Source organism: Moschus berezovskii, chromosome 19 (assembly GCF_049115385.1).
Source record: "Moschus berezovskii isolate FMDL1 chromosome 19, NW_MosBer_1.0, whole genome shotgun sequence".
Taxonomy (NCBI): Eukaryota; Metazoa; Chordata; class Mammalia; order Artiodactyla; family Moschidae; genus Moschus; species Moschus berezovskii.
Window position 1 is genome coordinate 47,540,047 of NC_142478.1, and position 25,819 is coordinate 47,565,865.

General features: G+C 46.6%; 1 protein-coding gene across 4 annotated transcripts in view; it reads left to right on the forward strand.

The window, feature by feature from the left end:
- Nucleotides 1-247: 247 nt before the first annotated feature.
- The window catches only part of GOLGA3 (golgin A3), a 46,765-nt gene continuing 21,193 nt past the window's right edge, over nt 248-25,819 (forward strand). The window contains exons 1-8 of one of the 4 annotated variants that reach the window (XM_088828083.1): nt 248-328; nt 6,372-6,691; nt 8,957-9,196; nt 12,021-12,133; nt 16,536-17,194; nt 17,803-17,914; nt 22,267-22,573; nt 24,925-25,127. In XM_088828083.1, coding sequence (XP_088684209.1) covers nt 6,559-6,691; nt 8,957-9,196; nt 12,021-12,133; nt 16,536-17,194; nt 17,803-17,914; nt 22,267-22,573; nt 24,925-25,127 — 1,767 coding nt within the window. In that variant the 5' untranslated portion in view covers nt 248-328; nt 6,372-6,558. Of the gene's footprint in view, nt 329-369; nt 634-6,371; nt 6,692-8,956; nt 9,197-12,020; nt 12,134-16,535; nt 17,195-17,802; nt 17,915-22,266; nt 22,574-24,924; nt 25,128-25,819 lie in introns of those variants that run through there. The other 3 variants (XM_088828082.1, XM_088828081.1, XM_088828084.1) reach the window with 3 other exon arrangements.

Consider the following 25,819-nt stretch of genomic DNA (forward strand, 5'->3'; position numbering starts at 1 on the left):
GCAGCAGCAGCAGCATTGTAGAGGATTTAGAAGAGGGACAGAGGCCAGCACCACCACCTCCACCCACATTGACCCAGGCCTACCAGGGTGCTTACGAGCAATGCAGCCAACAAGGTAGAGGCGGGGCCAGAACGACCATGCCCATACACTGACAGCTGGGGCGGGGCGGGGCGGGGAGGGGGCGGGACCGGAGTTTGGCCACGCCACTTCCGCCGGAAGCTTAACTGTCCGGCTTCCTGTTGGGGTTGGTCCGTCAAGTCTGGAAACTGCGTTTCTGAAAGAGAAAGGCGCCCCAGGTTTACTTTCTGAAATCCTCTTCTGACCAGTTGTGAGTGGGCTCTATCCAGACCTTGAGGTTGAAGCAGTCCCCGCCCGAGGGCGGCTGTGGGCTAGCAGAAAGGGACCTTCTGTCTTGCGGAACGGAGGCACTGCGTACAGGCTGTTTCCGGGGGGGCCAGATTACGTCGTTGCTCCGCGCTCCGCCCCTCGAGGGGCCACGTCTCCACCGGAGAGGCCGGGCTGGGCAATCGCCTCGGCTTCCGCACCACCGGGGTGAGGGTCGCGGGGTGGTGCCTGGGCAGGAGCGCTGGTCGCGGAGGGCGCGAGATTCCAGGGAACCGAAGCACACTCGGGGTATGGGCTGGGAGAGGGGCGGCGGGACCCGAGCGGAATGGGAGGCCGACCGCAACTCTGTCTTGAGCGGCAACGCCCCGCGCTAGTCTGGCTCCCCACCGTTGGTAGCCTCCGGGCCTGGAAGCTGGCTTGTGCAGCTGTTAGGGAACTGGCTTCATAAATAAACATACATTCGAGCCCTTCCGGAGCTCTGTCTACCCGTGCCAGAGAGAGATTTGTTCAGGGGACCCGCAGCTGCTGTTGGAGCTGCTGAGAAACAGCTTTTTTCCTTTTGCAGAAGTTATGTCAAGATGACATGCGTGATACCGTGTCGGGTGGTTATTGTGAAGCCTGGTTTAAAGAACGCGTGTGATCGCAGTCTCTCAGTCCACTTCGATTCCTTCTCGATCCTGGGTGCTTAGAGGCGTTTCACCGGTGCAGTAGTAAGGCCAGGTGTTGTCACTAGTATGCAGGTGTTGCGTGAACAGCTCCGCCTTCGTTCAACAACTGTTGGTCGTGTGATGGGCAACATTCATTGTAGGTCCTGGAATCCAGAGCTGAAATCGTGTCAGGATCCCTGCTGTCACTGAGCTTACGTCGTAGTGGAGGATAAATGAGACATTGTTGAGAGAGTATTAGGCGGTGCTTGGGGTGGGTCTGTAGGAAAGCCTGCCCGCGAAGGTGACTTTTGAGCTAAGGCTTCTATGACAAGAAATTAGCCATGAAAAACGGTGGGATAAGAGTGTTTCAAGCACAATGAGCAGCAAGTGTGAAGACTCCGAGGGAGGAGTAAGTCTGATGTTCTTAGAGAAGTATGGCAAGTGTGTAATGAAAAAGGAAGAAAGGGATAAGGGACAAGGGTGCAGTGTGGGGAGGGGCCAGATAGTGTGCAGTTTCCTAGTTCAGGGTAAGAGGCTTAGCTTTTATTGTCAGTGTGATTGGAAACCACTGGGACATTGTAAGCCATTTACAGGTGACTCATGGGTTGGTTTTTTACGTTTTAAAATTGTCCCTTAAATATTGCAAACATAACTTTTTATTGGAATGATCGCCTTCAGTTACAGTGGACCTTGAATGGCAAGAAAAGGAAATAAAAATCATCTGACATTACTCATTCTAAAGTAGCCTTTTTTTTTGCCAGTTGCCTTAAGCAGCAGTATAATTTTTTAACTTTTAAGTATAGTTACTTACAATCTTATGTTAGTTTCAGGTGTATAACAGTAATTTGATGGGTTTTTTAAAATTTTCTTGTTTTTGGGTCACACCCTGAGGCATGTGAGATTCCCAACAAGGGATTGAATCTGTGCCTCCTGCAGTGGAAGCATGAGTCATAACAACTGGACGACCAGGGTCCTGATGTTTTTGTAGATTACACTCTGTACATTCCATTCCATGCAAGGTTGTTATAAAATACTGGTTGTATTCTCTGTGCTGTACATTGCATCCTTGTAACTTATTTATACCTAGTAGTTTGTATCTCTTAATCCCCTTTATCTCCTTTGCCCATCCCCCTTCCCTTCTCCTCTCTGGTGACCAGTAGTTTGTATTTCCCAGTCTGTTTCTTTTTTGTATTCTGTTTTTTAGATTCCGCAAGTGATAACATACAGTATTTGACTTTTTCTGTCTGACTTCTTTCACTGAACATAATGCTCTTCAGGTCTGTGCATGTTGTCACAAGTGGGAAAATTTTGTTCTTTTTTTATGGCTGAGTAATATTACAGAGTGTGTGTACCTGTGTGTACACCGTATCTTCTTTATCCAAGCAGTATACTTTCTTGAATGAGATTATCTTCAGTTGGCTTTTACCTGTTGATTTTGATAAGCAACAATTGAAGGGAAAAGTAACACTAATAATAATAGCTATCATTTATTGAAGTCATGGGGCGTGTCCCTTGTTGTATTTAATCCTGGCACAGGTTTTTTGGTCTTTTTCTCATCATCTTATTGATGGGATCACCATCTAAAAGTGGTTAAGAAATCTGCCCATGATCTCACAGCTGAGTGTGGAGGACTCAGTCTATTCTTTACATTACCTCATGTGCAGTGACATGAGGCTTTCTGGGTTTTCACTTTGGCCATGCTCTGTTGTTTCTTTTTTTGTTTGGGACATGCTGCATGGCTTGTGGGATCTTAGTTTTCCAGCCAGGGATCAAACCTGTGACCTCGGCAATGAAAGAGCAAAGTCCTAACCACTAGACCACCATGGAATTCCCATCCTCTGTTGTTTCTAAATTGCCAATAGGAACATCATAAAGAAGATGGAGTAGATCGAGCTGATGATGTACATATACCAGATCTAAGTAATCTCCTATTTGGGGGAAGCTGGAGATCATATAGTTGCCTGAGATGGTAGTTTCTCAATCTTTAGTCTCTTAATGTCAGACAGTGGTAAACCTAGAGTTACATACTTTTTGAAGTTCTGAGTGATACCTTTGCTTCGTCTCTTCCCTCTGGGAAACACAGAATGCAGGTGGTCAGAAATGTGATTAGACTGATCTCTGTTGTTTTAAATCACAAAATGGAGTGTGTGTTACTAATAACAGGTTCCTTGTGATGTGCTCCCAGCTGTCTAACCCTCCTTGTCCTGTTTTTGTCAGCAGTCTGAAATAATGAGGCCTGGATGACTGAGTCATGTTAAGTAAAATTCACATGAGGCTCAGGGTACATGGAGAATGCCAGTGTATTATGGATAAGGAGACATGTCCCTTCCCCAGAGGCTGCTTCTGGTGTTCTGTGAATCCTGTCTCTTGTCTGGCTTCAGGCAGAGCTGCGTGGGAACAGGAGCCACCTTCATAAGTTACCAGAACAAGTCACAGTCACAGGGTCTCCAGGGCTGCACCATTCATCTCAAGGGGTGGGGGTGGGGGGGGCAGTTAGTGCTCCTTGGGAATCAGAAGACTTCTTGTTTAGCAAGAAATCCAAATAAAGGCAAGCAAATGCATGGACTGTGCACTGGAATCAGGCTGAAACAGCCTGACACATTTCTCTCTGTCTTTGGTGTGCCTTCCTCAGTGGACACAAACATCTCAGCCAATGCTCTCTTTCCTGCATAGTGTCAGGGTCAGGTGTTGTCACCGCTTGCCTCAGTAACACATTCCCTGTGACTCCTTAGATGCTTCTCTGACCTGTGGCCATTTACATGCTGCTCTCCCAGTTTGTACCTCCCAGGTGTTCTTCGCTCTCCCAGAACTGTGACTCCCAACTGCATTGAGTAGTAGAGTTATCCTGTATTTGACACAGCGTTGTGGATATTCAAGGATGCAAATACTTTATCGTTTTGTTTTCGAACTACTAGCTTGTTTGCTAAGGGGTAGGACTTGGTGGAGTCAGAGATTTATTTGTCAGTAGCCTGCATTGAGCACCACTCTGTGTAGGGGATGTTCGAGGGTGTAGGGGCAGACCTGGAGTGGTGATTTCTGTGTCTAGGTCTTACAGGGTGATGGAAGAGATGGGCACACACACAATTGTGGTGTGATATTCACCGACTCAATGGACATGAGTGGGTAAACTCCAGGATTTGGTGATGGACAGGGAGGCCTGGCATGCTGCGGTTCATGGGGTCGCAAAGAGTCAGATACGACTGAGCAACTGAACTGAACTGATGCACGCAGGGGTATCATGATGGCAAGGAGGAATGCTTTACCTGAGACTCAGGAGACTTGAGAGCAGTGCCTAATGGCAGACATAAAAGGATCCAGGGGGATTTGGCTGGTGGTCAAAGGTAAAGGTGCATTGGCAACAGAGGGACCAGCTCTGAAAAGCACTTACCTGTTGTTGTTACCCTCTCAGGCAGGCATCTTAAGGAGCATGTGATGATGTAGGCAGCTTCACCCCACCCCCACAAGACAGAAACAAAGACATTTCAAAGGAAAATGCAGATGTCTTCCTTTGTTAAGGAGCATCTCAGGATGGCCAGCACTTACCATACACCATAGGCAGGGACAGTTGATTCCACAGCCCACTGTGTGTGTCCCAGCCCGACCATCTCTAGTCACCTGTCTGTGAAGTGAAGCCTGTGGTGAAGGGACAGCCTGGGTGTGCCCTTGCCTGGCCTTGCGGGCATCACCTCCTCTATGGTGTCGCTCTGGCCAGCTTACCACCAGCTGTGTCCACTGAGTGAGGGCAGGCTCAGCAGGTGTCACAGTGGTGTCTTGTGCAGCCAGGTCCCTGTGAGATGATTTTCAGAGGGACCTGTGGACTGGCCTGTTTGTCTACCCACCCTCCAACCTGGAGAGTGTCTCTGTGGGTGAAAGAGGTTACCGAATATTGTAGAGACAGAAACTAAGTTGAGATCTCATTGCACATAGGATCATGCTTGGTTGACCTTTGTACCTCCCTTCAGACATCGTTCCAGTCCTCAAATATTTCCTCGTGTCAGGCACCATGAGCCAGCAGCACCCGGTGCTTATTGATTAACTACATTGGATTGTAGCTACTCATGTTTTCACGCAATTCTATCTGTGGTCCTTTCAAGTACAGAGTCTTAGTACTAGCTCTGCACTTAATAGACATAGGACATCCCCCAGCAGTCCACTGGTTAGGACTGCATGCTTTCAATGCTGAGGGCCTGGGTTCAATCCGTGGTTGGGGAATTAAGATCCTGCAAGCCATGAGGCCACCAAAATACAAGTCAGCATAGCCTTTTTATATTCATAACAACTCTTATTAATCCATGATGTCCCTGGCCTGTCAGGTGCCAGATAGCAGAGGGAAATGTGCGGATGATTGATGCTGCAGGCCAAACACTGCTGGGTTCGCATTACTAGCTTTCACAGGTTGTGCCAGGCACTAAGGGCTGCCTGTTCCTGGGTGACAGAGTGACAGAGAACTGTGGAGAAACAGGATTGTCTAGTGAAAGTCAGCTGTTGCTTAGGCTGTTTTCAAAAACATCTATGTGGCATTTGGAAGCTGTGAAGGAAAGTCCCGTAAATTTTTGTCCTGGAACCCGTGAAACACCAAACAGTACATAGGATAATATGAAATCTTATCTTCAAGGAAGTAAATGCCACCATTTCTGCAGAATAATAGCAGCACCTTATCTGTTGAGGAGGAAATGAGGTGATAATATCCTCATTACATTTCAAAAGCAATAACCAGTTGCCAGGCTTTGGGCAGTTTTGCTCCCTTAAATTCAGCTTGGCAGAACAAGCTGAAAGATAGCAGATCTTGTGAGAAATGAAGGATGCATCTGGTTGCCTGCTGTGAGGTCCTTTCTCTGGCCCCCATACCCCAGTGGCTGTTTGCCACGTGTCCTCGTCCCCCATGCTTCCTCCGTTAGTGTCCAGTTTACCATGCTCCATGCTGTTAAGTCTTCCTTGTTGACCTCTGGTTCTGAGGCATGGCCTGGGCACTGACATGCCAGGTCTCCTGGAAGAGGAGCTCACCCTTTGACCCTTGTGAGCACTTGGGCCTCTGTGTCCAGTACTAAAGCCACTGGCCACATGCGCTGTTTACATGCAAGTCAGTTCAGTTTAAATAAATAAAGACTCGGCTCCTCAGTCATCCAAGCCCCACCCCCAGCTCTGCAGATTATGTTGTCAATGGAGGAGCTTCTCACCCTGGTGGAGGATGGTTTTCAGCAGTCATCAGTGCAGATGGCCTTCAGAGATGGGCCAAATACTGTAGGTGCTCAAGGATTGTTTGTTGTATGAATCTATTTATTATACAGATGCATGTTGGGAACCAAATGTTGGACTTTTTACTTCAACTCTGACAAATGAAGTTTCATAATACCTTCTTTCTCTTTTTATTCCTGTCAGGTATCATGCACAATATTACCTGGTTTGATTTCAGGTCATCTGTGAGACTGTAAACCTCTTCCCCAAAATGGCAAACCTGGTGTGGTCCATCCCAGGAGCTTTGGGCCGTTGCTAATGGCAGAAACTGAACTCGCTCCCAGTTCACTTGTAGCCTCTGAGTGTCAGCCCAGCCCGCGTCACCCTGACCATGGACGGTGCGGCAGCTGTGCCGGAGGGCCTGGTGGAGGATGGATCCGGCAGTGGCTCCTCAGCTCAACCCGAGGGCCCCCCAAAGCCGCCTGGCTCACTGGCGCTGCTGGATCAGTGGGATAAAGCCCAGTGTAAGTTGCCAGTTACTCTGTGTTCTGCTCATATCATACCTTTAAACAGGAGAACAGAGGTCGTCTTGCCTTTTGGAAGAAGACAGGGGTGTCTAAGAGCTTAATGAACTTTATAATTCATTCACAGTGTGTTTTTATGTAATTTTTTAGTTGAGGCCAACTTTGACTCAAACACCATGTGTGTTAAATGAAATGGGAACTTTCTGGAGCTTTCTGCTCCAGAGGGACAGAGCAGCATGGCTTACCCATAAGGCTCGTGCAGATCTTCACTGACACGTCACTGTCCCCTGCCTAACATTCTACCTTTTTGGTTGGTTGGTTGTCAGATTTTTACTAACTGGAAAGTGTGCCACTAGTGATCTGAGGATTACTGGATCACATTTCCATGTTAGCTAGAGGGTTATTCGTATGTTGGAAGCATAGAATAAATGACTGCTTCCTCACGCCCCCTTCCTGGGCAGTGTGTGCTTAAACATCGTAACATGTGTATGCACTGATTTACTAGCAGAAACTGCGTTTCCCTTCTGGTAAAACAGTGCTCAGGCACCTGAAATGACTTTGCTGCTTCCTGCTCCTTAAGTGCCAGGTGAGGCTGATGCGGTTTGGCCCAGGATCAAGGGTTCTGCAATTGGAACAACTCCTAAGTCTGCTGCTAACAGGAATGAGCCCTCAACCAAGATCCTTAATTTATTTCCGCCTCACTCTCTTACTGAGAAAATGGAAAGATGAATGGTCCCTGCATCTTGTGTGTGTGTGTGTGTGTGTGTGTGTGTTTGTCAGTCGCTCAGTCATGTCCGACTCTGCGACCCCATAGACTAGCCCTCCAGGCTCCTCTGTCCAAGGGATTCTCCAGGCAAGAGTATTGGAGTAGGTTGCCATTTCCTTCTCCACCCTGCATCTTAGGGTGGTGGTGAAGGCCCATGTGAAATGTGAGCACTTGAAAGCACCCAGGAGGTGGGGCTGGCCAGTTTTTGTGTCATCATTATTTGTTTATCCATAATTAGACTTGTGTTTGGAAACAGTCAAGTCTTATTATTTATTAGGCCTTCTTTTAGATTTTTTTTAAAGTGCAGTGTGACACTCAAATAATTACTTTCGTATGTAAGCAGGACGCTTTAGAGACTCTCCCAGATTTGATAGGCCCATCAGGAAGTGGTATTGACCTGATTAACTTGGATCTGAAATCACGATTTCCTCCCACTCCCCACCCAACCCCTCAGCTCAGCTGTTTGTGTAAAAGAACAGATGGTTGTGTCAGAGCTGTGGTGGGGTCCTCCCACTCTGTTTTGTGTTTGCCCCCTCGCCCCCACTTTATGTTCTAGTTTTCCTTTCAGGGAGGCGTGACAGTAAGTGGCTATGTTAGTTGGGACTCACATTGCAAGTGACAGAAACCCATTTTCAGTTTGCTTGGGTACAGAGGGAATTTCCTAGTTGCGTACTGGGTACATCATGAGATCCAAGTGGTGCTAACCTTATGGGGACCTGGGGCACTACAATGCTTGGGAGCCCCCGGAACGTGCCTGGAAGCCCCTCCATGTATCTCCTCAACTCGTTGGCTGCCAACTGGCTGCCCGTCAGGGGGAGAGCACTTTCCTTTTGATACAAAAGTAGGTTTCAGTTAGTGAGTAAGTAACCTGTAGTAATGTTAGTAGAGGAAACTGAGCTTGATGCGCAGGTGAATAGTCATCACTGGTTAACTTGGGTGTTTACCCATTAGGTGTTTGTCAGTCAGAAGCACAGACTCTGGGTTCTGTCCTCAGCTTTAGGGTAATCGTTCTCATCAGCTGTCCTAACTCTTCACCTTTGAGGTCTCATTTCGGATGATAAACTTATGCCTTGAAATAACTTTGGAATCAGCCCTTTGTAAATGTGAGGCTGTGACATTGGTTAGTACAGCTGTTAACAATGCTCATTAGAAACATTGTTGGCCATGTTTTAAGAATTTGTGGAGGGTTTTTTTGCTATTTTTTTAAAAACAGACTTTCATAAGATTTCTTACTGGTCTTGTTTAAATGAAAAGGAAACATGACTACTGAAATTCTACAGCTGTAGTGCGGAAGGTGAGGAGGGCGTCCTGCAGGTGAGGGTATTACTCTGCGAGGTTGAGTCAGTTGTCCCACATCACCTGTCCTTTGGAAGGACAGGCTTGCTGTCCTCACAGAGTGAACAGGTTCCTGGGATGTCGAGAGTGCTCCCATGTCTAGATTCTCTCTTTTCCTATTTTAGTTGTTAAAATGTGATGGCCCAGCACACCCTCTTTTCCAGGTGCCAGTGCCAAGGTAAACAGAACTTCAGATGAAGGACGCCAGGGGGACACCTGTCTGAATGGGCCGACACCACAGTTCCCAGAGCCTCCATCACCAGCGGGTCCTGATGCGTCTCCAGGTGTGGCTGGTTTCCATGACAACCTAAGGAAGTCTCAGGGGACTAGTGCTGAGGGCATTGTTAGAAAAGAAGCTTTGCAGTCCCTCAGACTCAGTCTTCCTATGCAAGAAACGCAACTATGTAAGCATCTTCCTGCCGGGCTCTCCCCCACCCCCTCATCCCCCATCCCACCCCCCGGGCCCCTGTCACTCACCGTCCTTGAGAGGCATAGGCCCCGAAGGGCTCACCCCTCCGCCGTTGCTGTTTTATCACCGTGGTGGGTTGTGCGTTTAACAAACAGCTCCATTTCAGAGGGAAGATACGCTTTGTCACAGCCTGATGGTGACAATGGCACTGGAGGCCCAAGTTTGAAGGGCCTGTGCATGCATGTCTTCCGTCACCCGGGGTGGTAAGCAAGCAACAGTGGGGATTTGATCTTGACAGTTACAGCTTGAAGGCTTTCTTTTATGTGTTACTTTAATCAGCCTTTATTTTGTGCTAATCCCTGGGAATTCATTGGCGAACAAGTTGCAAACTGTCAGCCTGAGAGCCCTGAAGCCTCCAGACTTTTCTAACCTGCAAGTTTTCACACACAGACTTGTGTGATCTTACCTAATGGGGTCATTTCACAGCTGCTGTTGTTACACCTCTTCCCCGCTTCAGTGCTTCCTCCCCTCCCCTCCAGGTCAGCCACCTTCTCACATAGTGCCTTACAGGCCTCTGAAAACAGCCAGGTTTGGAGGATCATTGTTCTTAAAATGGGCCTATGTCCTTCACATCATTGCATGCTCTTCTCACCTAGCGCTGTCACCTGGAGATTGCCCCACGTCAGTGGATGCAGCTCCACATCCATTCTTTTAAGGCTGGAGAAGCTCCAAATGTGGCCGGGTCGGGGCCAGGGGACCAGTGCTGCAGTGAGCATCTCCCCGTGTATGTTGCAGCACTGGTGCTTTCATTTCTATGCACTCCACCCCAGGAGCAGAACTCTTGGTCAGAAGCAGTGGTTGTGTTTATCTCCATCATGGGTGGTCACATTGCAAGGGCGCTGATGCTGTGTGAGAGGACAAAGATGCTGTTTCCTTTCGGTCTTCACTAGTCTGCTGGGTGTGCGGCAATGCCACCTTGATGCTTTCATTTGCAACTTCCACTCCCATGCTTACTAGAGGGTGTTTGCAGGAATTATTTCATTATACTGTTAGGGTTATAGTGAAGTGAAAGTGAATTCGCTCAGTCGTGTCCGACCCTTAGCGACCCCATGGACTGCAGCCTACCAGGCTCCTCCATCCATGGGATTTTCCAGGCAAGATTACTGGAGTGGCTTGCCATTGCCTTCTCCGGGAGGGGCCCTTAGTTTCTTCCAAAAAGAAAAATCTCCCAGGAAACTCTTTGGCAGTCAAGTGGTTAGGACTCAGAGCTCTCACGGCTGTGGCCTGAGTTCAATTCCTGATCAGGGAATTAACATCTCACAAACCACATGGTGCAACCAAAAAAAAAGAAAAATCTCCCAGAAAAATGGAAACTGATGTGCAATGCAGAAAGGCTGGTCTTTTCAATAAATGACTTTGGGTCAATCAGATGTTCATATGAAAAGATGGAACTTGACCTCTATTATACAGCATTCACAAAAATCAATTAAGATGAACTCTGGACATAAATGTGAAAGCTAAAATAGTAAAACCTCATGCCCTTGAATATAAATTATTAGTTGTTTGCCAGAGTAACCTCTAAGCTCTATTTCCCCCACCATATGGTCGACTTAGAATGAGACAAGCATTATACATGGTTGAGGTGTTTCTGGGCCCCCAAATCTCTTGTCTCTTCCGTAAGACTACTTCTCCAGATTAGGGTTATAGCATACTTTAAATATTTCTGTAAACAAACTGTTAGCATGTCAGCCAGGATGCTGTGTGAAACCCTGGGTCCTGACCTGAGGGGTTTGGGAACTCTGGCCCCAGGTTCTCCTGCTTTTCCCCTGTCTGCCCCTCCCAGGAATGTGCCCAGCCCTGAGGCCATGCCTCTGGTGGTCTCTGCCATCTGGACCACTTAGTGATGTGAAAAATATGTAAGCTCTTTCATGTGAAACTTATATGAAGAGTATGAGTGCACAATCAGTAACAACACTGGTGAATTCCTAGTGAAATTCTTGGCGACTGCTCAGGTTTTAGGGATTATTTAAAACAACAGCAGCTTCCCTCCCAGAATCCATATTTGAGGATGGTGCCGCCCAGGAAGGGGCTCAGTTATGGCATTGCTCTGCTCTCACCAGCCCCTTGGCCCTGAACTGGGAGACCTGGGTCTTGCCTACCTTTCACTCACTGTTCAGCTCTTTTTTTTACCCAAAGTGAAAGTTTGGGTTTTAGATATTTTAAATTTTGTTAGCTGCCCGAAAGTTGTCAGAGTAGTTCCCCTCTTGTCCTTGAGCATGGCCCTTGGACTGGAGTCGCCTCGGGTAGGAAACTGAGGTAATCTGCTGGGATGTTCCTGGGTAAAGAAGGCGAGTTTGGTAGCATGTTCCTGTTCGCCGCTGCTGCCTGTCATTCCATCGGGATTGCTGTTCATGTTCCTCTGTAATGTAAGGAAGCAGAGTTAGAGCTTGGTCGGAGCCTCAGAACACTCACGCTGGCACCAACTTCAAGTTCAGTTCTTTAATTACTAAAAGGCGCAAGTTGTGCCTGTCTTGTTTTATTGGCAGGATGCCTATAGGTGGCAGTGCGCTGCTGGCAGAGGCACCACCCCTGTGCTGGGCCATTGTGTCTGCCACCAGGTGGGTCCTGTCTGTGATCAGTGTCCAAGGCTTACAGTTCTCTCTCCATTTGCAAACAGTTCTTTCAAACTAGACAGCCATGTGTTATTTAAAGCTAAATCATATCATTAATAAAACGCAAGACAGCCAAGCTGCTCTTCTGATTTGTCTTCTGTGTCCTGTTGTGTTGTGAGTTTCTCAATGGCCGTTTCCCCACCTCAGGCTCAACAGAGGCTTCGCTGCCTCTGGAGAAGGAGGAGCAGGTCCGACTGCAGGCCCGGAAGCGGCTGGAAGAACAGCTCAAACAGTACAGGGTGAAACGCCAGCAGGAAAGAGTGAGTCTCCCTCTCTCAAACCAGCTAATGGAAAAAACAGCAGGCAGTCAGTCATAATTCTGGGATCTGCTGTTTATTTCTCTTTGCTGGGATGGGCTTGTGTGTGTCTCTGCAAATATCATCTTTCTCATGTAGTTGCCACCCTTTGAGAAGATTCCACGGGGCTCTGGTTCCCACCCCTCTGGTCCTTCTTCCCTCCAAACAGGCATGTTTTATGTCTAAATCTGCCATTAGAAAAACAGAGGCAGCGAACATGTGGGTGTAACTGCTCTCTTTACTTGAGCAGCCAGTCCTGGGTTTGACTTGTTTATTGTGTAAGTGATAGAGTTTCTACTGAACTTTGCTGTATAGTATTAGACTGTGTGGCATGTCACACACATGATAAGTATGTGCATGTATGTTAGTCACTCAGTCCTGTCCAACTCTTTGTGACCGCATGGACTCCTCTGTCCATAGGATTCTCAAGGCAAAAATACTGGAGTGGATTGCCATTTCCTTCTCCAAAGTATGTGCATAAGCTTTGCTAAAATCAGTTTTATTTAGGTATGAAACCCTCATTCAGATACTAATGAAAATAGTATTTTTAATCAGTCGAGTGAATCTAGGAAAGACGTTTGTGAAGGTTTACTTCAGTCTTAATCCAAGTTTATTGTGAACTTGAGAAATTTCAAATTAAAGGAATTTGAAACTAAATGAACTAAAAAAAGAAACACGCTCTAAAAAAACAACATTTTCAGTGAATGATTTAGTTGTGACAAGTCCTTATCAGGGTTGGCCATTTGTTTTCCCAAGAGAGGATCTTGGCTTCTCGAGTGTCACTGCTCCAAAGCCAATGTAAATAGACTGGAAGAGCCAGCACCAGGCTCTGAACTGACTGAGGCTCCCACCCGGTCAGGGGCATTCAGGCATCTATCCAGATGGCCTGTCAGAAAACCTTACAGTGACAGTCAGTAGTCAGGAGTTATGTGCACCAGGCAATGTTAATCTCCCCACAGATTTTACAGTGAGACTCAGGCAGGTAAGGAACTTGCCAGAGGTCACTTAGCAGTAAAGTGACGGAACCAAGATACAGACCAGCCAGTGTACATATGCCCCGTCCTGTCCACAACCTGCCTCTCGGGTTTGCACCGCAGGTCCAAGCTCTGTCTGGGTCATCCAGCATTAGGCAATTAATGTGTCAGGAGTTCAGGGTGAAATTTAACATCAGTTCCCATCTTTAAAAATTATATGTATGTGGGACTTGCCTGGTGGTCCGATGGTTAAGAATCCACCTTGCAATGCAGAGGACATCGGTTTGATCCCTGTTCAGGCAACTAAGATCAAACGTGATTTCAGGCAACTAAGCCCACAAGCTGCAACTACAGAGCCCACATGCTCTGGAGCCCACGTATCACAGCTAGAGAGTCTGTGCACTGCAACAAAAGTCCTGCAGGATGTGACCAAAGATCTCATGCGCCACTAAGAAAGACCCAATGCAACAAATTAAAAAACAAAACAAGCAAACTAAAACAGTTAAACTAAAAATGTGCTTAATTGATCATTCGTGTCTGACTCTTTGCAACCCCATGGACTGTAGCCCACCGAGCTCCTCTGTTCATGGGGATTCCCCAGGCAAGAATACTGGTATAGGTTGCCATGCCCTCCTCCAGGGGATCTTCCCAACCCAGGGATCAAACCCAGGTCTCCCACATTGCAGGAGGATTCTTTACCGTCTGAGCCACCAGGGAAGCCCAAAGTAAGAATAAAAAGATACTTCTTTAGGAGTGTAGTTCATACTTCATGTCTAAAGGGTAGAGAGGATGATTGAAAGTCCCCCCGTTTTGTAGTCCGATAAATACTTGAGAGCGTGACCCCACGGGTCCTTCATGTAGAGGTGAAGATTGTATACAGGGGGAGCACCCTCTCTGCGCTTTGTAATTTGAGGGGGAGCACCCTCCTCATCCTTTGTAACTGTGCATACATACCAGCATTGCATTAACCAGCCTGAAGTGATCAACATTTTAGGTTGTTTCTAATTTTTTGACATTGCAAACAATGCTGCAGTGAATGTTTTGTGTCTTGGTATACTTTTGTGGGTAAATCCTTAACTGTTAAATTATTGGGTAAAAGGTTTTATGTATTTGTTAGTTGATAAGGACTGGTTTACCTGCCATTTAGCAGTCTATAAGACTGCTAGACTTCTTATCTTTGGGAGCATTAGAAATAATAAAAATTGAATCTTTATTCTCTGATAGCTGAGAAAAAAAGTACTTCCTAATGATAAGCGCCTTCTTACGTATTGACTGTCTGAGTGTCTTTGTCAGACTTTGTCTGTTTTTCAGTTTGTCTTTTTGCTATGTTGGTACTGTATATGAGGAAATTATTCCATTTTAGTATTTTTGCAAATAATTTTTTCTTAATTTTCCATGACTTTTCTGTTATATTTTTTGCTGCACATCAGCTTTTTGTTTTTATTCATTTTGGCTTTGCTGCTCAGCTGGCAGAATCTTAAGGGATTGAACCTGAGCCCCCTGCAGTGGAAGCTCAGAGTCCTAACCTCTGGACCACCAGGGAAGACCCTACACATTGGATTTGAATGTTTACAGTCAGAACTTTCAGTCTTTGATGTTACTTCTTTTAGGGTTTATATCCTATTTAAGATCTCCCCATTTGAAGGGTATAAATTCACCTCTTTTCTTTTTATACTAAAAGTAAGAGATAATGTAAAAAATTTTCATAAGTTGTGTTTTTTATTTTATTATGTAGATATAATCCACTTGCTTGGATGGAGGCAAGAGGTAGGAATGAGCCTCTTTGTAGACTGCTGGTCAATTATCTCAAGGCTGCTTATTTTATAGTCTGTCTTTTTGCTTTTTGGTGTTCTCCCTTAATGTCTATAGACGCCACCAATACTTGGGCCAGTTCTTGGGCTGTGTTCTGTGTCATCAGTCCGTCTACTGCTTTTCTTAGTCTCTGTGGCTCTAATTATGGCAGCTTTACAGTGTGTGTATCAGTATGGGAGGCCCAGTCAGTCTGTCACCTGACATCCCTTACTCTTCCCCGCTGCTCTGACTCACTTATCCTTGCTGCTGTGTCCTAGCAGTGTTCCGAGATGCTCCACACCCACCTCGTCCCTCACCGCTTTGGGACTGCACTGACTTTATAGAATACCATGAACTGAACATTAATTTGTAGAAGAAAGTCATGTTGATTAAGCATCAAGGAATGTCATCTTCTCACATCCTCAGCTTCATTCCAGGCCAATTTGGAAGTTCTATTTAACACATGATATAAGAAAAAGAAAAGAGAGATATAAGTATTAAAAAATAGGAGAGGGCTCCCCTGGTGCTCAGTGGTGAAGAATCTGCTTGCCAGTGTGGGAGACATGGGTTCGATCCCTGTTCTAGGAAGATCCCACGTGCTGTGGAGCAACTTAGCCCATGTGCCGCAGCTTATTGAGCTCATGCTCTAGAGCCCAGGAGCTGCAACTCCTGAGCCCACATGCTGCACCTGCTGAAGCCCACATGCCCTAGAGTCTGTGTTCAGCAACAAGAGAAGCCATCACAATGAAAAGCCCATGTTCCGCAACTAGTGAGTAGCCCATGTTCCGCAACTAGTGAGTAGCCCCTGCTTGCCTCAACTAGAGAAACACCTGTGAGCAACAAAGACCCAGTGCAGCAAAAAATATAAAGAAAATTATTAAAAAAAGAAAAAGAGAAATGACATTGTTATTTGCAGGTGTTGGTGACACCTTAGAAAAATGCTGATGAATCAACTGAAAATTGCTATTATTATAAATTTATAAAGATATTGTAATATAATTGGGGTTCAGAAATTGTCAGTTTAAAATACAGATATGAAAAGTAGTTATCCTAGTGTGACCAGTTATAAAATTAGAGGGAAAAAAATAGTATTTACAGTATCAACAAAATAATTTCCAAGTATCAAATGGCAACAAAAATGGTTTAGAATCTAGATAAAACACTACATAAGTTTCTCTGTTGAGGATCATGCAAATAGATATGAATAAATGGAGGAAAACTGCTCATTGTCCCGTAAGTAATTATAAATTTATGGTAATTCTAATTCAACAGGACTAATTTTTAACTTGAAGAAAAATTTCAAGGTTTATCTAAAAGAGTCAACATGAGACAATAGGCAGGGAAATTTTGTGAAGGAGGTGTGATGAGGAAGGACTTGGTCTAGTAGGTGTTTTAAAACGTCACCAGGTCACAGTTATGACAGGCCTGTGCTTGGACTTTCCATGGGACGGACATGGAGGAGTGAGGTTAAGAATGGAAGGCCCATGACGAGCATGGCGGGAGGGTGCTCTGTTTATGTAATAGGTCCGGCCTTTCTGGATGGTGGTTTTTGAATGCTGCTTGTCAATTTTAAACATAATTTTTGTACTTTTTTTCCTCAGTCCAGTCAACCTGTAACTAAAACAAGACTTTTTAGCACACTTGATCCTGAACTCATGTTGAACCCAGAAACCTTACCGAGGGCCAGTGCCGTGGCTATGACAAAAGAATATTCCTTCCTGCGCACCAGTGTCCCTCGGGGACCGAAGGTGGGCAGCTTAGGGCTCCTGGCACATCCTAAGGAGAAAAAAAGTTCCAAATCAAGCAAAATTCGGTCTCTGGCTGATTACAGAACTGAAGATTCAGACGTTCGGAATTCTGGTGGAAATGTTCCAGCTCCGGACTCTGCCAGGGGCTCCCTGAAGCAGAACCGAGGCAGCGGGACATCAGTGGTGTCTGAGGTCAGCCTGTGCCCCGAGGCCGACGACTGCCTGGAGAACGCATCCCTGACTGGAGACAACGTGTCCGAGGCTGACGGGACGGAGAGCGACAGCTCCTCCTACAGCAGCGTCTCCACCCGCGGGACACCAGGCATCCCAGCGAACATGGGAGGCGCACGCGAGGCCCCCTACGTGGTCAGTGGCAGGGAGATCGCGGTTGGAGCCCTGGGCCAGTTCCCCTCTATCTCAGATGTCCTACAGGCTGCAGCAGCTGAGCACCAAGAGCAGAGGCAGGAGGTCAATGGGGAGACACGGAGCCGGACCAATAGCATCTGCAGCAGGTGGGTGACGCTGGAGCCCACGAGCCGCCACCTTCCCCTCGGAGTTCCACATCCAGTCCTTAATGTTTCATTTATACACTCTCTGTTGCTTTGTTAGAAAAGAAACTGGGTCTGATGAGTGCTCACCTGCAATGTTAAGGTATTCTGCTTTCCAGGATTTGTTGCATTGATGTGACATGGACTCACGTCTCCATAAAGTGTTCTGGCCCTGTGCTGGCTGTAAAGGCCCTACTGTGGGCCAGAGTTTGAGCTTTAACTGTCTACCTAAATCTTTTTACTTATCTGTTTTTTAAAGAAATTAGGGAAAGGGCTTAAACCTAAGGACTTAACCTAATTTTAAAAATTAGAAAAGATGGTTAAGAATTAATCTTCCAAAGCAGGGGATACAGGTTTGATCCCTGGCAGGGAACTAAGGTCACATGTGCCTCGGGGCAACTAAGCCCAAGTGCTCCAACTAGAGAGAAGCCTGTACCACAATGAAAAAAAAATTTTTTTAATTAGGGGAGAGTAGCCAGAGGGGTGTGAAATCTGAAGAGTATGGACAGCATAAAGGAAGATAATGATCAATTATATTCCCACCACCTGATCCTTTTGTCTTTATCCTCTAGTGTGTCCATGGAAAGCTCTGTTGCTGAAACTCATGATGAAATGTTGCAGGTTCTTAAAGAAAAAATGAGACTTGAAGGACAGCTGGAAGCTTTATCATTAGAAGCTAGTCAGGTAATTGAAATTTGATGGATGTATTAATGTGCCATGTCTTTGGAAAGAATGTGCAATTTCCTATTCACTACACACCAAGTTTTACACATGTCTTTAATAAGAAGCTTTATCATCATTAGCAGCCTTGTTCCCTGTAGCCATTTATTTTTCTCTTTTCTATTTGTCAGCCTTGGAAAGAGGTATGCTAGTTTCCCACTCTGACTGTGGGGTTTCTTCCTGTATCTCTGTCAGAATCTGCCTCGGATACCTCCTAGCTCTGCTAGTAGAGACCCAACAGTCCATAACAGTTCAATCTTTGGAGTGGATTTCACCTTTTTCTGGCCCAGTGAAATTGTCATCTTTGTCCCTTTAGTAGTTTTTGCTTTTTCTGATATAAATTTTGCTTTATCTGGTTAGCATATGCCTGAAAAATCATTTTCCATCCCTTAATTCTCAGCATTCCTATCAATAATCAGAGTAAATCAGTTCAGCTGCCTTTGACCCTCTGCACTTGGCAGGGAGACAGCAAGGGCCTGGGGAGGTGTCTGGTCAAGACAGTGGGGGAGGGGGTGGGGGCTGTCCCCTCAGTAACTTGTGCTGTGGGGATGTGGGGAGGGCACCCACATTAGAATGCTTGCTCTGCTGCATAAACTCCAGACTGAAGAGGTGATTACTGAGGTTTCAAGGTTCCTTTTTGTGGTACATGGTTTCCACTTTGTCTTCCTGTGGAACATAAGAGATCCCTGGAGTAACAGGCAAGTTTGGCCTTGGAGTACAAAATTAAGCAGGGCAAAGGTTAAAACAGAGTTTTGCCAAGATAACACACTGGTCATAGCAAACACCCTCTTCCAACAGTGCAAAGAAGACTCTACACATGGACATTACCAGATGGTCAATACCAAAATCAGATTGATTATGTTCTTTGCAGCCAAGGATGGAGACATACTATATAGTCAGCAAAAACAAGATTAGGAGCTGACTATGGCTCAGATCATTATCTCCTTATTGCAGAATTTAGTCTTAAAAATTGAAGAACTTAGGGAAAACCACTAGACCATTCAGGTATGACCTAAATCAAATCCCTCACAGTTATACAGTGGAAGTGACAAATAGATTCAAGTGAAAAGTAGACAGAGTGCCTGAAGAACTGTGGATGGAGATTCATGACATTAGACAGGAAGCAGTGATCAAGGCCATCCCCAAGAAAAATAAATGCAAAAAGACAAAATGGTTGTCTGAGGAGGCCTTACACATAGCTGAGAAAAGAGAAGCTAAAGGCAAAGGAGAAAAGGAAAGATATAAACATCTGAATGCAGAGTTCCAAAGAATAGCAAGGAGAGATAAGAAAGCCTTCCTAAGTGATCAATGCCAAGAAATAGAGGAAAACAATAGAATGGGAAAGACTAGAGATCTCTTCAAGAAAATTAGAGATACCAAGGGAACATTTCATGCAAAGATGGGCACAATAAAGGACAGAAACGGTATGGACCTAACAGAAGCAGAAGATATTAAGAAGAGGTGGCAAGAATACACAGAAGAACTATACAAAAAGGATCTTTATGACCCAGATAACCATGATGGTGTGATGACTCACCTAGAGCCAGACATTCTGGAATGTGACATCAAGTGGGCCTTAGGAAGCATCATGACGAACAAAGCTAGTGGAGATGATGGAATTCCAGCTGAGCAATTGCAAATCCTAAAAGATGATGCTGTGAAAGTGCTGCACTCAATATGCCAGCAAATTTGGAAAACTCAGCAGTGGCCACAGGACTGGAAAAGGTCAGTTTTCATTCCAATGGCAAAGAAAAGCAATGCAAAAAATGTTCAAATGATCACACAATTGCACTCATCTCACATGCTAGCAAAGTAATGCTCAAAATTCTCCAAGCTAGTCTTCACCAGTACATGAATTGAGAACTTCCATATGTTCAGGTTGGATTTAGAAAAGGCAGAGAAGCCAGAGATCAAATTGCCAACATCTGCTGGATCATAGAAGAAGCAAGAGTTCCAGAAAAACATCTACTTCTGCTTTATTGACTACACCAAAGCCTTTGTCTGTGGATAACAACAAACTGGAAAATTCTTCAAGAGATGGGAATGAATACCAGACCACCTTTCCTGCCTCCTGAGAAATCTGTATGTAGGTTAAGAAGCAGCAGTTAGAACTGGACATGGAACAATTGACTGGTTCCAAATTGGGAAAGGAGTACGTCAAGGCTGTATATTGTCACACTGCTTATTTAACTTATATGCAGAGTTCAGTTCAGTTCAGTTCAGTCGCTCAGTCGTGTCCGACTCTCCGCGACCCCATGAATCACAGCACGCCAGGCCTCCCTGTCCATCACCAACTCCCGGAGTTCACTCAAACTCATGTCCACAGAGTCAGTGATGCCATCCAGCCATCTCATTCTCCGTCGTCCCCTTCTCCTCCCGCCCCCAACCTTTCCCAGCATCAGAGTCTTTTCCAGTGAGTCAACTCGTCGCATGAGGTGGCCAAAGTATTGCAGTTTCAGCTTTAGCATCAGTCCCTCCAATGATGCTGGGCTGGATGAAACACAAGCTGGAATCAGGATTGCCAGGAGAGATATCAATAACCTCAAATATGCAGATGACACCACCTTTATGGCAAAAAGCCATAAGAGGAACTAAAGAGCCTCTTGATGAAAGTGAAAGAGGAGAGTGAAAAAGCTGCCTTAAACCTCAACATTCGAAAAATGAAGATCATGGCATCTGGTCCCATCACTTCATGGGAAATAGATGGGAAAACAATGGTAACAGTAATAGACTTTGTTTTCTTGGACTCTCAAATCACCGCAGATGGTGACTGCAGCCTTGTAATTAAAAGACACTTGCTCCTTGGAAAAAAAGCTTTGACCAACCTAGACAGCATATTAAAAAACAGAGACATTACTTTACCAACAAAGGTCCATCTAGTCAAAGCTATGGATTTTTCAGTAGTCATGTATGGTTGTGAGAGTTGGACTATAAAGAAAGCTAAACCCCGAAGAATTGATGCTTTTGAACTGTGGTGTTGAAGACTCTTGAGAGGCCCTCGGACTGCAAGGAGATCAAATCAATCCATCCTAAAGGAAATCAGTCCTGAATATTCATTGGAAGGACTGATGCAGAAGCTGAAGCTCCAGTATTTTGGCAACCTGATGTGAATAACTGACTCACTGGAAAAGACCTCGATGCTGGGAAAGATTGAAGGCAGGAGAAGGGGACGACAAAGGATGGATGAGATGGTTGGATGACATCACCAACTCAATGGACATGAGTTTGAGCAATCTCCGGAAGTTGGTGAAGGACAGGGAAGCCTGATGTGCCATAGTCCATGGGGTCACAAAGAGTTGGACACAGCTGAGCGACCGAACTGAACTGTTCCTCCTAGGATTTGATTTGCTCCTTGGCTGTGTCCAAGCCAAGATCTTTGTGGATTGTTATGGGTGCAAAACTTGCTGGCATTTCTGTGAAGAGACTAATTATACTTACTACAAAATCTTATTGCATCTGCTCAGTTAGCTTCTTTTCTTTGGGTAGTTGTTCTTCTGTTTGTTGTATCTGTTGTTAGTCTTCGCAAGATTGTTTTTCTCCTATTGTATGTTGATGTACAGCTGTCTGCTCCTTTTTGCATTTTGAAATTGCTGTACATGCACATCCTGATAGGCTGGCCTTAGGGTGGGTGAGAGATGCTGATGGGAAAGGGACTGTGCCCTTTGCTCCCTGTCTCTTCTCCGGTGCTCCGGGCGCCTGGGCCTTCTGCTGGCCCCACCTTTCCTGTCAGTTCCTGCCGTGTCCATCAGACAGGGGTCCCTGTGGTCCTGCCACCTAGCGCAGATGGTGCCTCAGGCTGCTCTGTGCTCCTGGCTGCAGCCCTCAAGGCCTCATGTAATGCTGCCCTTTCCCGGCTGATGTGTTCTGTGGGTTTGGTTTTTCCCAGACTTGAATCTGGCTGCTGTTCATCTATTAGAGATCAGGTATTTTGTGTGTGTGTGTGTATGTACACGCTTGTGCGCTTTTTTCTTTTTTGAACAAACATGTTTTCCAATATCCTTGTGGGTGAGAAGGTGATTGCAGAGCCTTCCCCTCATGGTGGCCTGCTCAAGTGCCACCATGCAGAAAACAAGCACATTCTGTCTTCACCCCACCTACCTGCCTGCTGGGCCTGGTTGGAGAAACCTCTTCTTTGGGGATAGCTGTAATGCTGGAGTTCCTGAATATTTTGTACAGTGTGGTGCTTTCCTGTAAAGGCCACCTGTTGGACACCTTTCTTCGTCTCACTGGCTGAGTTTTGGCAGCCCTCTTATTAGGCAGAGCGGAAGTGACTTATTTTTCCGAGAGTCAACGTGGCTGTTTGTGGGTCTCTCCAGGCACTTAAAGAAAAGGCCGAGCTGCAGGCGCAGCTGGCTGCTCTGCACACGAGGCTGCAGGCGCAGCTGGAGCACAGCCACAGCAGCCAGCAGAGGCAAGACTCACTCAGTTCAGAGGTGGACACCTTGAAGCAATCCTGCTGGGACCTCGAGCAGGCAATGACTGACCTGCAGAACATGCTGGAAGCCAAGAATGCCAGCCTGGCATCCTCCAACAGTGACCTGCGGGTGGCAGAGGAGCAATATCAGAGACTAATGGCCAAAGTGGAGGAGATGCAGAGAAGCATCCTCAGTAAGGACAACACAGGTGAGCGGCCCCGCGTCTGCCCCTTAGTTGTGTGCAGGGGCCCAGGGGCTGCCCCTGGGGGTTTCATCTCATCTGCCCTGGTCGTTGTTCAGTCGCTCAGTCGTGTCCAACTCTTTGCGATCCCATGGGCTGCAGCACGCCAGGCTTCCCTGTCCTTCACCATCTCCCCGAGCTTGCTAACACTCATGTCCACTGAGTCGGTGATGCCATCCAACCATCTCATCCTCTGTCATCCCCTTCTCCCTGTCTGCTCTGGGACTGGCCTACTGTCACATCAATGTGCTGAGGGTTATTGTCCCTTCTGATTTGTACATGAAGTGTCCACTTGCCTAATGGAGTGTTATCTTTGGTTGAACTGTGGAATTCTGCATGTTTTTGCATGCACATCAAGGGGTGGCTTAGGTCTTAGAAATAGACCTTGGACCCTCGATGGTTAGCTGTAATTGTTTTCACTTTATTGAGCCTCCACAGTCGTTTGTTGCTTGGGGGGCTAGATCTGCCTGCTTATTCCAGCATTGCAGATGCTGTTTGGAATATTTAAAAGCAACACTGAGACCAGTGACTAGTAAATATTTATTTTTTCTCCATAAGTTCAGATTTTGGGTCTAGCTGGGTCCCTAGGGGAGCCCCCTTCGAAATGATAGACAAATGAAACAGTGGAGTGGGGGAGCCTTAATGGTAAGTGAAGGACTTGCGGGGTCCTTCCCTCATGCTCTCTGTTCATCCTGGGGGTGCACACTCCATTCCTAGAGTCCATGAGCCACACAGGTCCAGGCACCAAGAACCTGGTCTGTGGGCTCAGCATCTCCCTGTGCACTGCGGGCAGGAGAAGGGTGGGGGGTTGAGGATGGGGAGAAGGGCACTCAGAGCACAGGGGCATGTCAGCCCAGATCCTGGTCCTCCTGAAGCCTGGATAGATGACACCCTCAAAAATTGAGCTCTGGGAGCCTGAGAGATGGGGAGTAGTGTGGTAGGGTGGCTGTGAGGGACCAGGTCTGCCCACGTGGTGTTTTGGTCGTAAGACTTGTGAGACTAGATTTCAGATCTGATGACAAAAGAAAGAGTGACAAACTGCTGTCACAAGAGCTTTATCCTGATACTGGGGCAGCGGGGGAGTGGCAGGGAGTGCCAGCTGAGAAATATAACAGCCGACTGTTTTTAGTCTCTGGCATTTTTATGATACCCAATCCCTTAAGAAAATTATTAATATAATGTTCAAAAAGTACTGTATTGCTTGGGTTACAAGGTCTGGCCTGACCAGAGAAGGTCAACAGTGGCCTGCACCCAGTACAGCACAAGCTGGATGGGAGATTTGGGGGAATGCTCCAGTTGCCTTCCTAAAGCCCTACCATGCTGAACTTTGAGGCACATCCGTTCCCAAGGATTTCAAGAGCAGAGGTTGGATTTCCCAAGATTAGGGGTCATGAATCCTGTCATTTTTTTGGTTTCAGTTTAAATTTTTAGAATTTAAAATTGTAAGTGTTTTCTTAAGTGTTTGGTGAAATTTATTTTTTAAATATTTGACTGGTTTTTTTGGACTATGATTTGGGTTTGTGCTGTGATTTCCTGTTTGCTCCCCCACCATCATCCGTGTTAAGAGTTGACCATATCAGCAAACCAGTGGAGTTTCTTGTGGATACCATTCCTGAGTTTGTTAATGACTCACAGAACTTCATCAGGCCAAAGTCTCAAGCCAGAAAGCTCCCAGACACACAGTCGCTCTCCCCGTTTGCAGATTCCCTAGTCGTGAATTCACCGACTCAGGGAGTTTAATCTACTCAGAACTCTTTCCGGTTGTTTGCAGACAGGTGCAGAGCACAGAACCACGGGGGTTGCCTGATGTACAAGGCTCAGTTTTCCCAGTTCTCTTCTTGTTCCCCAATTACCCTTTTATGGTCGATTTAGTGCCATTTTTTGTTTGTTTGTTTGTTTTTGCATTTTTGTGCTTTTGGGGGTGGTTTTAGCTATTTACAATAAACCCCAACACTGTCTGGTGTTCCTAAGTGCAGGATGGTTTGGTGCGCTTTTCAGAGAAAATCCTTACGTTAGACAAGCTTTATCCAGGCAGAGGTTGGGTGCTGTCGGCTTGTCAGTTCAGTGTTAATGAATCCACAGAAAGTGAAGTCAGGTATCTTTCAACAGAAGCACATGTAAAACAAGATTTTGTGTTATTCGTTGATGAGAAGTGACCAGACCCCAACCTGGATGGCCCTGCTCCAGGGTTAAGTGCCCTCGCTTGCACTTAAGACGTCGCTACTGAAGAGAAGGAGAACCAGCGAGTCCCCGCTCTCTGCAGAGGCCGGGTTTCCCTGGCCATGTAGCGGCCTAAGCACTGTGCTTGCCTGTTTCAGTGCATGACCTGCGGCAGCAGATGACAGCCTTGCAGAGCCAGCTACAGCAGGTGCAGCTGGAGCGCGCCACACTCACCAGCAAGCTGAAGGCGTCCCAGGCCGAGATCGCGTCCTTGCAGAGTGTCCGGCAGTGGTACCAGCAGCAGCTCGCCCTGGCTCAGGAGGCCCGGGTCAGGCTGCAGGGCGAGATGGCCCACATCCAGGTATGGCCCCCACCGTGGCCAGAGGGCCACACTGCAGGACTCGCGTGGAACACTTGCTTTTCCTCCATATTGAAAAGACTTCTGAGTTTATATTTCACAGAGGAGTTTTGTTAAAATCTGCTGACAACCCGTCTAGCTCACACCGCATGACGTGTAGTCACTGCCTTCTGTGATTTTCTGACACAGCTTCTGCTAGAGCATTTTAAATTCTAAAGTCCCCCTCTGGGACATCCTGTGTTCCTGGCTCTGATTAGTCCATCCCATCCCCTCTCTGGGGGGCGCCTGGTGTCTGAACCCAGCTATCAAATCCATGCCTGCTGGGGTCCTGGACTTCTTCCACCCCTGCTCTCTTGCCTTTCACCACCTCCTGTCTCATGTTTCTCACATGCAGAGAGCACGGTACACGCTGCTTCCCAGCGGAACTGCTCCTTTCTCCAGCTGCGTGATCACCAGATCCTTCCAGAAAACACTCATTTCCCGCACCCCGGAGGAAACACTTCCCACTCTGTCTTTCCATGTTATTAGGGTGTAAGCGTGTTGGCCCCTGATTCTGCGTCAGTGGGAGCAGGTGTGGGTCCAGGTCTGCAGGGTGCTCTGGAGGCACTCGGGAGTGGTAGGCAAATTGCTGTAATACACTTGGCCCCAAATCTCAGGGTTTGGACTAATTGGACCAATTGTGAAAATGCTGATGG